Genomic DNA, 12,619 nt, shown 5'->3' with positions numbered 1-12,619 from the left:
TGACCTCATCCAGGCCAATAGCAACTTTTGATTGATCCCAGAGCTCAAGCACTTGAATCGCTGCTAATAAAACATTTATAATGCGCTTTTTAAAAACCATTACAGAATTCCCCCTCCCATGTTTCGTCCTTGAATGCAGCACATCGGGCGACTTACTTCAGCCAGTTTTTTTTTCTCTGCAGTTTTATTTTCCTAAAATCTACACATGCAGAAGAGGGATACCACTCCCGTTTTGAGCCCTTCAAAATAAAAGTGGCACCCAAACATGAACTGTGAGCTTCAAAGCATGGTTCTGCTGGACATTCAAAGTATTCCTTCAGTGGGAGACCAGAAAAACCTCTAAATCACGTGTCAAACTCGAGGCCCGCGGGCCTGGTCCGCCGTGTCATTTGATGTGGCCCGCGAGAGCATAAAAGTTTTTAATTTCTTAGAAGAAGAAAATAAAAATTGGTGTATTTATTCATATCTTTGGAGAATCAAACTTGAAATATCAGATTGGGCAACTATACATTAGGACTTAAACACTCAACAGTCAATATAACCTTACCTGACAGAATCAAATTTAAAAGGATTTATGCTTAAGTAACAAGCAAACATATGTTTTCTATTGTCATTTCAAAAAGTTAGAATAAATAAATAAATAATGAGTAGGCCTACACAATTAATCGCAAATTTATCGTTATTGCGATTTCAAGCTGTGCAATATCCATATCGCAAAAGTCGCAATAAATGGTAAACCTTAAAAGTGCTAGAACAATATTATGGCAACTTGAACTATTTAATGAATTGAATAAATCCCATTATCCATTTGACCAATTAAACGGAGCCCTTCACGTTCTTGACCAATCGGATGGAGCTTTATGTTAGATGTTGCCCTCCTAATTAGACGAGGGTCATTTGGAGCATAATTTAAGGTATTTTGACTCTTATTTAAATTAAACTTTTGCAGTAAAATGGAAATGTTTTTGTTGTTTTTGCTATTTGTTCATTTATCACAAGTTATATCGTCATCGCAGTACTGATCACTAATATCGCATATCGCGAGTTTTCCTCATATCGTGCAGCTCTAATAATGAATAATTTAACATTAAGGAGTAGTTTCATTTAATTTTATAAAATTTACTGTAATTTCCGAATTATAAGATGCTACTTTTTTCACATGCCTCCTTCTGGACAAAAACAAGCAGTGAGAGGTGAACTTTCCCTGGGAAATGATGAAATGATGGACCTAACATGACAGAAAGATGAAAGCAAAGAATTCCTCTGCTGGTGTTTGGAGGCTGTGAGCTGCAGCTTAACTTCACAGCAGTAATTTCCCCTCGCTGCAGTCTGCTGCTACCATGATCGATTCTGCTGTTTCACCGAGAGGCTTTATGATGTTGTGAGATGTTTGTTTAGATCTAATGTTACCCATTAAAGCACAGACATCAGAGCAGCCAGACGAGGACAGATTAATCATCACCCGGCAGTCGAGAGGCAATTCCTCGCTCCACAAATTTAGTTTATAGCTCTCTTTACCCCAGCTGTCATCGTACCCCAGACGGGTACATCCTGTCTGGGAAATGATGACCGTCCTCATCCCGTTTCACGACCTTCGTGGAGACCATGAAGACTCAATTCAAAATCACCAACGGCCGACTGTCTGGGAAAATCGAGGCAATTCCTGACAGTAGAGCATAGCATACAAGCATATTAGAGGAAGTTGTATTTGAAATGTTCAGTTGCAGATTTCACCTCTCACTCTGAGATTATTAATGCTAACGATAATGCTAACAATAATGCTAAAACGAACATTACTGTGTCTACGCTAACTCCCAACCCTCTTAGTAACACATAAAAAACACAGTCTGACACCACTATAAGTTAGCCCAGTTGGCGTATTCACAGTAACATCCAACTTTGTTTGCAATAGCACAACCAGAATTGATCCATATATAAAGCTGTGTTCACACTGAACACAGTTCAGCGCGTCAAATATGCGGAAAATGCCTCAAATTTACTGCTGGATGCGTGTCCAAAAATGTTTTCATCAACTAGATTCTCTAGATGGACGTGGGAAGAGCTACCACCAAAAGTTTTTTTTAGCCCCATCGCTACATGGAAGCATTTACTATAGATCTCATTAACAATGTATGGAACACATGGATGATGTTTAGAGATATCAGGTTTTTTTATTTTGAGGAGTTCTACAGAAGCGTTCAGAGATTCTCCCAGTACAGTGAAGTTCTACTGCAGGAGCTGCGTCTGAATGACGGTCGCTGTCAGCGGTACTTCCGTCTCCCTGCGACCCAGTTTGACGACTTGCTGTTCAGCAGGAGTCCATGGAGGGAAAAAACAAAAAGAATACACCCGCTGATCACGTCATCAGCACGTCACGTGTCAAAGCTGAGCCCCCATTGGTTGACGTGTTGGCTTTCTTAGCCAGAGTTTGAACTCTTTGCATGCCTTGATGCGGCGCATCGATGCGATCCAACCCGCCGCTGATCCAAAACGAACTGCATCCGACGCTCAAATTGTGCTGCAGGACCTCTGATCGCTTAACTGTCATGATACGTATGACGTGGCAGACCCAGATGCTGGAACCCGGAAGAAAACTCAGGCCAAATAGTAGTTCCAAGATATTTAATATTTTCAGAGGCATAGAATAGTTCCTAGGCAGGAACAAAGACGTCAGTCTTCGTGCCGATACTGAGTGGCGATGGAATTGGATCCGAAGCGGGGCGAGTGGTGTCCGATCCCGCAGAGGTTCTTGGCTGGAGTCTTGATAAACAGGATTGCATGAAACAGGAAAGTGGCATGGCGGGACAGGATCAGGACGGACCGAACTGCTTGCGTGGAGGCTGGACCAGGTGGATGCTCGTGATGATGAAAACCTGAGAGTGAAGCGACAAGGCGAGGTAAGTACGAGGACAAGACTTGAATCATAGACTTAGTTTAGATGACCAGACATAAGCACCGATTAGGAGCAACGAACTGGCGATGAATGGTGGGGCTGGATCTCCTTAAGAAGTCTGGAGCATGATGAGGTGAGCGTCCACAGCTGGTTCCAATCAGCAGAGCAGAGAGGGGAGGGGGAGAGTAGACTGCCAGAGGCACCATGACATTAACATTGAAACTGGACACGCGAATCACGTTCGGTGTGAACGCAACCTAAGGTGCGTGCACTGATGTTTTTTATTTTACTTGATATAATAAGTTAAACATGACAAACAATCATAAAACAATAAAGTTCTCAAAAAAGGAGCCGGTAGAAGGAAAAGGATTAATTTCCTCCTCCAATCAAGATTAGCAGAAGAACAAGTTGACTGACATAGATGGAACTAAAATGTCCAGCAGATTATGTTGCAGCAAATTTGATGGAAGTTTTGGTTTGAGTTTCTTTTTTGCTTGTGATCATGAAGTGATCCTAAGAGGAAATCCAGCTGTCTGTACTGAAGATCTGCACCTTCACATCCAACCGCTGTGGTTATTCATAAAAGACCATCTCCACTCTTTTCCCAGAAGGAACACAGACAGGACGAGCATTATTTAATGCCTTTAGCCCCTCTCTTAAATTACATTACCTGCTCAATTACAGCAATTTTCCAGCTGTTTGCCTCCTCTGACCTTCATTACTGATACCACTTCCCTAAAGTCTTCAGCGGAGAGAGTCTGAGCTCTCATTCTTGACCCCAAACACCTCACTGCCGCTCTTAATAATAATCTGAGTGGTTTGTATTCATCTGGAGCCATTCTTCATCCCACTGTAGCCCACACCTTAATAGGAGGAACGAAATAGCTTCAGTCATCTGTTGGGAAAAGGAGGGAGTGCGGGTTTCGCTCTGATTTAGTGGCGGCAGATAAAATATGGAGCGTTATATTTCACCATGTGATGACTCGCACAAAGCGCTGACCTGTTATATAATCACTAAATGCTGCCTGCTCCATCATCAGTCCTGAACGTTCAATAATCTGATTACTCACAGGGTTCAGATTGACCTCGATTGCACCATCAGTTTGACCAGAAGAACATTAGGAAGCATGGAAATACAAACTGAAAACAACTTTATTGTTCAGTGTTCCCTCATTTATCGGGAGCGGGAGTTACATTTTTAAGAAAACCCGCCAAGGAGTCTTTTTTTTTTTTAAAAACAATTCTAGATGTTCTAAGGCAGTAAAACTTCACTTCACACTTTAAACATGTTTTTCTCAGATAGGCACGGACATTTTCAGGCTTTTCTCACTTGTTTAAGCTCTTCGATTTAAGAGAAATAAATTAAATCTGTGTCATAATTTCCTGCAGCTGCAACAAATCAATGGTGGATTATTCATGGATTATTTCAATCCAATCCTGCTGTGATTAATCTCGCTGAAAAAAGACAGGGCAGTTTGTGAAAACAACATTTTTCCTTTTCACTTGCAAGTACCAAGTTCTGATAATTATTTTATGTTGCGAACCTCAGTAAAAGAATCAATGGTAGTATTATATCAAGTAAAGTACTTTTTTTTTGGTTTTCCCGTGCAGACCCTCCTGCTGTACTATGACACTTCATTTTTTTTACTATGGAGTATTGTTAATAGTTTTAATAAAAGGCTCCTTTATAATTAACGTGACTCCCTTTGCCGGTCCATTAAATGTGACTTTAGTTGTATAGAAAGCAGTTTAGATACATTTATGAGAACAGAAATTCTGAATTTATCTGTGAAGAAATGGAAATGTCGGAGAGTTTTCTCATGAAAAAATGCAGTTTAAGAGCAAAATAAATCACAAGTAGGAACAATACTCATCTTCACCATCATCACTGCACTACAGCTGAAATGAGAACTACTGCACTTCAGCGGGAAGTGAGGGAGTAATGACTTGTAGTAAATAAACTTGAGCTGTTATACAGGAGTGTTTTCAGCCGGTGGAGGGTAATGTCTAAAAAAAGATGAGCGATACGAAAAATCTAAGATTTTATGGTGAAATTGGTAAAATGTAAATCGGAAAAGTTTAAATCCTTAGTCACATAAAACCAAACAGGAGTTGACCCGTACAGGTTCTGTGGGTTTTGGGTTGTAGAGAGGAGCGGCTGCGTCTTAAGGGGAGCACAGGTGTGTCTTGCAAATGGAACCTACCATTGTTGTGCGTGTGGAGAGTGTATTGTGACGGGTTTGTAAGGATAATGGCAGTTAAACACTTTTGTTGGTGTCGTACGGTGCCCTGACGCCACACTCTAGTGATTGGTAGGAAGCGATTGCTGACCGGGCGGAGATGCTGCACGCACGGGGTGTGCACGTGATCCGAAAGCGCCCGTAGGATGTGCACACAAACGACACTAATTTCCTCCTTTCTAACAGTCAGGCAGCAGCAAGGGGTGCACTTATCACGTGGACAGCACTAATGGGATTCTTATGCAGCCTGCAGGATTTAGGGGGTTAAAAAAAAAGGAAAAATTTGTACGACAGCCCTGCGTCTCACCTACTTCACCCATACGTAAAACCTGTCGCTTGCAGCCTTTTTGCATTACAGGCTTCACAAGTCAAGGCTTCCTGCATTTGCCCATTTTTCGCCCAGAGACAGCTTTATCCACCTGTTGGATGAAAATGGTCCAAGATGAGAAACAAGAAGAAATTTAACCCTAAACGGTACAGCTAACACCATAAAAGTTGTAGAAGTTGTAAAGCTGATGAGGAAACTTAGATGGATCCAAATCCAAAATGTAACCAGAAGGAGCTCCATTTGCAGAAGAAAATGCAGGGTTGAATGCTATATTTGAATGAATAAATAGGAAACTTAAAGGTCATAATTGGCAACAAAATAAAATAAATAAAGAAGAAAATCAAAGTTGACCATAAATAAAATGAAAACAGCACAATGCCATATTAAAGCACTGGGTATAAAACCAGCGAAATCCTGGAATATCCTAAAAAGTTCAAGGATTTGAAGAACCAAAAGTCAAAGCTGGAAAAATCTGAAAGAGCTGAACATTTTAATAGTTGAATGGTTAAAACATCTGAAAAATTGTAAAAGCAGTTAAGCGGCAAAAATTGGCTGATGATACTATAATACAGATATAAAGAGAAACAGAAAAAGAATGGGTTGAATACTTTACAGCATTCAAGTAATGATAAATGTCGACGTAGATTACATGTAAACTCCACACAGCAGGGAATGTATGGATCAATGTGGCTCCATTCAACACAAATAGGCCAAGTTCAAATCTACATTTGACCCCTCCCACTTAAGTGGTGATGATCTGCAGTTATAACTGCGCCTGGAGAACAAATTTGGTGATTTAAATAAACAACCTTTCCAACAATAAATAACTTATTTTCAAGAAAATGTATTAAACTATGGTATTATTTAAAGTATAAGTTGCGTTTTTTTTGGAACGGTTAACAGAGGCTCGTGTGTTTGTTCTTTTTCCACTAAAAGAACGGATAGAGGTAGGAAACAACAAAGGCAGGACCGGTGTGGATCAGTATTTGCTGCCGACAGCTACGCCTGAAGAAGAGGCACCGGCCTCGGCGGAGTTGTTGAAAACAACACAAAGGAGGAAGACGTTATTGGATTTAGGGATTTAAAGTGATACAAATAGTTCAGTGGGCATGTTATTTATGACTTTATGCTACTGTCTGGTTCTGCTGTTCCTCACCAGGTTCGTCTGGTTTCAACGTATGTTAGCATGTATCGCTGCATGTGCTGCAGCTCAGTGCTGCTACACAGATGGTCACAGTCTGAAGGAGAGGCTCTTAAGGAGATGTAGGTTGTTTATAAACTGATGCTGTAATCCCTGACTCCCTCTGTGAAGCTACAGGACAGGGTCCGCGGCTGCAACCATCTGCTGCTGCCTGTTGGAGGAAGTCGCATGCTGTGCATGAAGGGAAACCAGCACTTTGACCTCCTACGCCACAATAATTCAACTCCTGGGGGAGGTTAAATTATTTTAGGTTGAAAAACAAGGAAAGTGAAGGAGGATTAGGAGTTATTCAGGTCTACTCGTTTTAGTAAAACCATTCAAATATATACAAAATTACTTGTATAAAATGTCAATCCTTTTTTCTATAATCTAAAAAGATATGGACACGAGATTCACTGGCCTTATGAAAGTTTGTGTTCATCAAAGACATAACACTAAAGTGGTGCAAATCATTTAATCTCTTACTCAAACACCAGCATGTAGGCCTCAGTCACAACTGTCCTTACGGGTGGATACCGTGGATACCTGTACAGGAATTGCAGGTGGGCTACAAGAAATATCAAATGTAGACCGCTTGGTGAGCCTGTAGAGCAAAAATGTCCATACACATTTTTTCTACAGGCATGCTGCGGAAGACAGGATGTAGCAAACATTCAAACAACATGCAAGGGTTAAAGGGTGAAGTAGGTAAGACGCAGGCGTGTGGTACTGATGTTTTCCTTTTTTTCAACCCCCCTAAATCGTGCAGACTGCACTAGTAGCCCATAAGTGCTGTTCATGTGATAAGTGTCTTTCGTGTAGCCTGACCAAAATGATATATAGGAACTTAAGTAAGGAGCCAGTACTGAAACCTCATAACGACTAGAGTGTGGCGTAAGGACATCGTACAACAGCATCACCTTTACATATGTTTCTGCAGCTTCCATTACCCTAATAAATACTTCACGATACACCTACCACACGCACGACAATGGTTCGTTCCATTTTCACGATGTCCCTTAAGGTGGGGCCTCAACGAGGGACGAGCCTCAAAAAAAACTCCAAGACACTCCTGCGCTCTGCTTAACATACGACCGCTCCTCTCTATGACCCTCCACGGGTCCAGACAACCCAAAAACACACAACGTACGGTTTCTATGTTCAAATACTTTTTGCTTTACGTGGATTTTGTAAATTTCGTGATCTCCTATTGAACATTATCAGCTTCATCTGAAAATATTCTTTGATTTTCAGCGATGTTGAGAGAACATTATTGACCATCTTTAAATGTAAATAAATCCAAATATATGTAATAATCCACAGACCAGAGAGCAAAGTTGATTCAGTTTCAACAAGTACTAGGTGAGTTTTTGAGTACGTGGTGGGAGTGAAATTTTCCCTGAAACACGCAGTAAGAAAGAAAAATTGGGTAAACAATCTGGTCTTTGCAGTCCGAATCCATGATGTAACAAAATGAAACCTGAAACCTAGAAAAACAAGACAATCTTAAAAATGGTAAATGGCGTATACTTGTGTAGCGCTTTTTACCCTCTTTCGAAGGCCCAAAGCGCTTTACAGTCACAGTCCCATTCACCCAGTCACTCACACATTCACGTACTGATGGCGGCTCCACTGCCGAACACTGGCGCCAACCTCCCACCAGAGGCAGGGTGGGGTTCAGTGTCTTGCCCAAGGACACTTTGACACATGGGCGTGCAAGGCCGGAATTGAACCTGCAATATTACGATCATAGGTCGACCGCCCTGCCGCTGCACCACGGCCGCCCACCGTGACACAAGGATGATGACAAACCGTAGATCTAAAAACTCTGATTATTAAATCGAAAAGAAACAGCTGAAATGACGGAAAACTAAAAGTAGGCATCATTTACTGGCAGAACCAACGTCAATGACGGATAACGATTCTATGAACGCAAACTTTAGCAGACACGCAGATTCTGACAAGCTTGACCTGAAACCCCTCCCCAGCAGTGGAGGTGGCATGGTCTCAAATATTCAGCTTTAGCAACCAAAGCTTAAAAAAATAGTTTTTCATAAGTACCAGGCTGAGTACAATTCTGTGGAGTAAAGCTTTCCGGAAAGACGCTGATTTTCTACCAAAGGCAGTTTTTTATTGCTACTCATCACTTGTCTCCACGGTATCCTCTCGTCAGCTTTGAGATGTGATGACCAGCACAGACGATGAGAGGCAGAAGTGCTTTGTCAGAGAAAGACGTCCAGGCAGACCAACTTGGCTTTTCAATTAATTCGTTTTTTTTTTATTTAAAAAAAAAAATTTTTTACTAGTTTCTGATCCACTTTAAAAACTAGAGTCTCTACAGTCAGGACTTCTCAGAGGGAAACCGTTTGCTCATTCATGTGGAACAATGGAAAATTGACAGAGATGAATGGCATGAGACCTCCATTAATATTTAGAGGGAACTTTCTAAAAATACATAGAATGTGCAGTTGAGAAGAGTCTAGCTCTTGAAATAGTTATGGGATTTTTCTACATCAAACCTTTAATTAAGTGCTTTGGAACAGCTCCGATTTAAGGAATTGAGAGAAAAGCAGAAACAGTGAAATATGACTCAAAGGCTTTTCATTTTTACTTTTGAAATTAGTCGTTTAGCTCACACTTTCATCCAAAGCAACGTACAAATGTTGTACAAAATACTAAGTCAAACAACACATTTGAAGGTAGAGTCTGTAAGAAATAAAATGCAAGAACCACCACAGTAGATGTGTGAGCGGGAGTCCTACAGGCCCCTCTACTTTTAGGTTCAGGAATCACAGAAGTATCCAGCAGTGAGGTACACACTTGTTTCCAACTCTTCAGTTGTTGTAATATCAAAAGTTAAGATTGATTGATTGATTCCAGGCGGGGAAGAGGAATACAGCTACTTTCTTGGCGCTTTGTTTTGTCTTAATGATCTTTAGTCAGTCAACTGCTTTCAACAGTTGTTCCGCCCCAACCAGCCTGTTCCATTTTTCTGTGGAACTCCAACCAATGGGGGCACAAAAATGGTACAATTCGGCTGACTTAATGGGTCCATTTTATAATGGAGACACTCAAAATGCTGGACCGCTCAGTTGAAACGAGGCTTAAGTGAGTCCAAGGGTTGTAGCTGTTTCTCACGTGATCACATGTCAAATGTCATCTCTTAAAAAAAAAGATCTAAATTGATCCAAACTAACTTGTTTTTTTTAAATACTTTTATTTTCTCTTCCATTATCTTAAACCTCACAAAAGTTTTAGTTTCCTTGATCCTTTGCAAAAGTCTTTGTTTTTGTTTTTTATGTGTTAATTTAAGATGACAGTAGAAAATTGGACTTAAATATCAGGACTTTAAGCTTTAGCCCCAACTGCCCTTACGGATGGATGCATGCTGTCTGGTGGCGAAAAATGGTCAAACCTGTACGGCGGTGGCATGGGGCCCACAGGAAATATCGAGGATGTAGACCTTTCTGTGAAGCTGTACAGTGAAAATGTTGTGGTACCTTTTTTTTTTTCATCGTGCATGCTGCTGGTGACAGATCGTAACGAACACTCGTATAACATTTTTCTGAGATTTTCAACATCCCTTTCAGAAAAAGAGCCGTGAGGAGAGCTGTGGCGAGGGCAGCGGCGTGGAGATCTTGGAGAATAAGCCTTACGAAGACGGGCCGGGGGGCTCCGGTCAGTACACCCACAAGGTGTACCACATCGGCAAACACATCCCATCCTGGTTCTGTGCCATTCTCCCCCAGGCGGCGCTTCGAGTGGAGGAGGAGTCCTGGAACGCCTACCCCTACACACGGACGCGGTGAGGGAGCTCCACCCACAACAACTCATCTGATGTTTGTAAACAACTCTTTTAAAAACAGTTAACAGCAAACAAAACGAATTTCACCCAGAAAGAATCATCAAAATGAAACCACTGATGGAGCTGTTATTATTTTTCATTTCTTTAAATCATCAGTTCAGTAGATGAATCAGAATTTATGGTCTGAGAATTTTCTGTTTGTACCCAGTCGGTCATGACACGGGTTAACAACGACTGCTACCGGTATCGTAGACCCACAGACAACTGTTGGAAACTGGACTACGGTTGGTGGACGAAGGAAATTAGGAAGTTCTGTCTGTAGGAAAAGAAGAAAGAAAAGGAAAGGCAGGAGTGAAGGACTGAAGCAGCGTTCACACCAAATGCAATTCGCACGTCAGAAGTGGCCAGTTTCAAGGTCAATGGTACAGACGCGATCTGAGGTCCTGCGGCGCTAATGTCTGACAGCGGCGCCATTTGGCCAGAGTTTAAAAATCTGAGCTCTGGTAAAGTCGCTGTGTTACGTCAACCAATCAGGGACTCAACTTTGGACATGTGATGTTTTCATTGTTTCAGTCAGCGGGTAGAATACACATCCCATATGCTGGATGGGTGCAGTAGTTCTTCTCTTGAACTTCCATCCATTTTCTTAGACACAACAGCGGGACTAGAATTACAGTACCGGGACAGTCTCTGAATGGTCTCATGAACTCAAACATGGAGATGTGATCATTAGCAATGTTCGTGTAGAGCCCTTCAATATAAATAAACCTGATCCCTAAACATCCTCCACAGACACGGCTCCATGCAGCGATTGGTTGTTAGCTCCTCCCACACACGGCCAGGGCAACAAGTTGAACCCAAATTTGGACAGGCGTCGAGCAGAAAGAGCGGCGGGCAACGGGAATTTGTTCGTTCGGTGTGGACGTAGCCTCAAGCCGCCTTCGTATCAAATGCTACTCGCTCAGCAGGGGCGTCCAGTTTCTGAGTCAATGTACGCAATCAGAAGTCCACAGCGCCAGGTTTCCAGAATTTAAATATCCGACCTTTGGTGAAAAATTAGCCGGGACTCAGCTTCAGTAGGCACATGTTAATGATGTGATCAGTGGGTGGAGTCTAAAACCACACGCAGGATAATCTGATTGTTGACGTTTCTCTCCGTCTGAACCTTTTGATATGTTTCTTATTTGCATCAAGGAAACAACTAAAGGTTCCTCTCATTTTATTCTTGTTTTTTTCCTTCTTTGATCAATGTGGGACAGCGAGTCGTCAAACTGGGTCAGAGAGAGATGGACATACCGGCTATCGTTCAGTCATACAGGATCTGATCCAAAAAGAGGATTTATATGGCTGCTATGGACTTTTTTAGCTTTATCCTCTTGACTATTGGAGAAAAAAAATTGTCCAGTCAAAAATTGTTTAAATCCACCAAAAACTACGATTCCCCTTTACATCTGGTATCATTGGAAAGCCCAACGTCTTCTATACCAAAGGGATTCAGCAGTTTGCAGTGGTTGTAGGTATGGAGGTTCAGAAATCCCCTCTACCGTGGGCACATTTGCATTGCTGGTAGTCAGAAGGTTAAGGATTCAAAAAATGACTTCACTTCCACCCCAGTTTTGATTAGAACTATAACTATAACCTGTTTTTGGTGTCAAACTGTGGCTTTTGGCTACATCCAACCCAAGTTTGGAACTTTAATTCCAGATTATTTTTCCTCTCTAATAATAAAATGTTCCCCTTTTGTGCTGCAGGTATACCTGTCCCTTCGTGGAGAAATTCTCAATAGACATTGAAACGTATTATAAACCGGACACTGGGAATCAAGCAGATGTCTTCAATCTGTCTTCTATTGATAAAAGACAAAGGGTGGTCGGTAAGTTGTTCTCCTGTTGTGTCACATGATCTTCATCCTGACTTCAACTCGGATCTCTTCATCAGCATAAGAGGAGAGATTCCCGAGCCTCTGGATGCTAAAACACACCAGCGAGCAAAAAAGTTAGGCGTTTTCTCCCAACAGACTCAGACTATGGGACTGACTTCATGAAAAAATGAGCACATTAAGCCATGGTCACCCACATGGGGGTGGGACCCGTAGGGTTTCTGTGGGTTTTTGGGTTGTCCGGGTCCGTCGTAGAGAGGAGCCGCTGCATCTTAAGGAAGTTGGTGTGTTACA

General features: G+C 41.7%; 1 protein-coding gene across 4 annotated transcripts in view; it reads left to right on the top strand.

Moving 5' to 3' along the window:
• The window catches only part of pitpnm2 (phosphatidylinositol transfer protein, membrane-associated 2), a 74,450-nt gene that overhangs the window by 28,523 nt on the left and 33,308 nt on the right, over positions 1–12,619 (top strand). For all 4 annotated transcript variants that reach the window (XM_078956042.1, XM_023960363.2, XM_023960362.2 and 1 more), the window contains exons 3-4: positions 10,232–10,446; positions 12,198–12,319. In XM_078956042.1, the coding sequence (XP_078812168.1) occupies positions 10,232–10,446; positions 12,198–12,319 (337 nt within the window). The remainder of the gene's footprint in view (positions 1–10,231; positions 10,447–12,197; positions 12,320–12,619) is intronic.

Source organism: Oryzias latipes, chromosome 12, assembly GCF_053564925.1.
Source record: "Oryzias latipes strain Hd-rR chromosome 12, Olatipes_Hd-rR_3.1".
NCBI lineage: Eukaryota > Metazoa > Chordata > Actinopteri > Beloniformes > Adrianichthyidae > Oryzias > Oryzias latipes.
The sequence above is the reverse complement of the archived record's forward strand: the minus strand, read 5'-3'. Positions and strand labels throughout refer to the sequence as shown.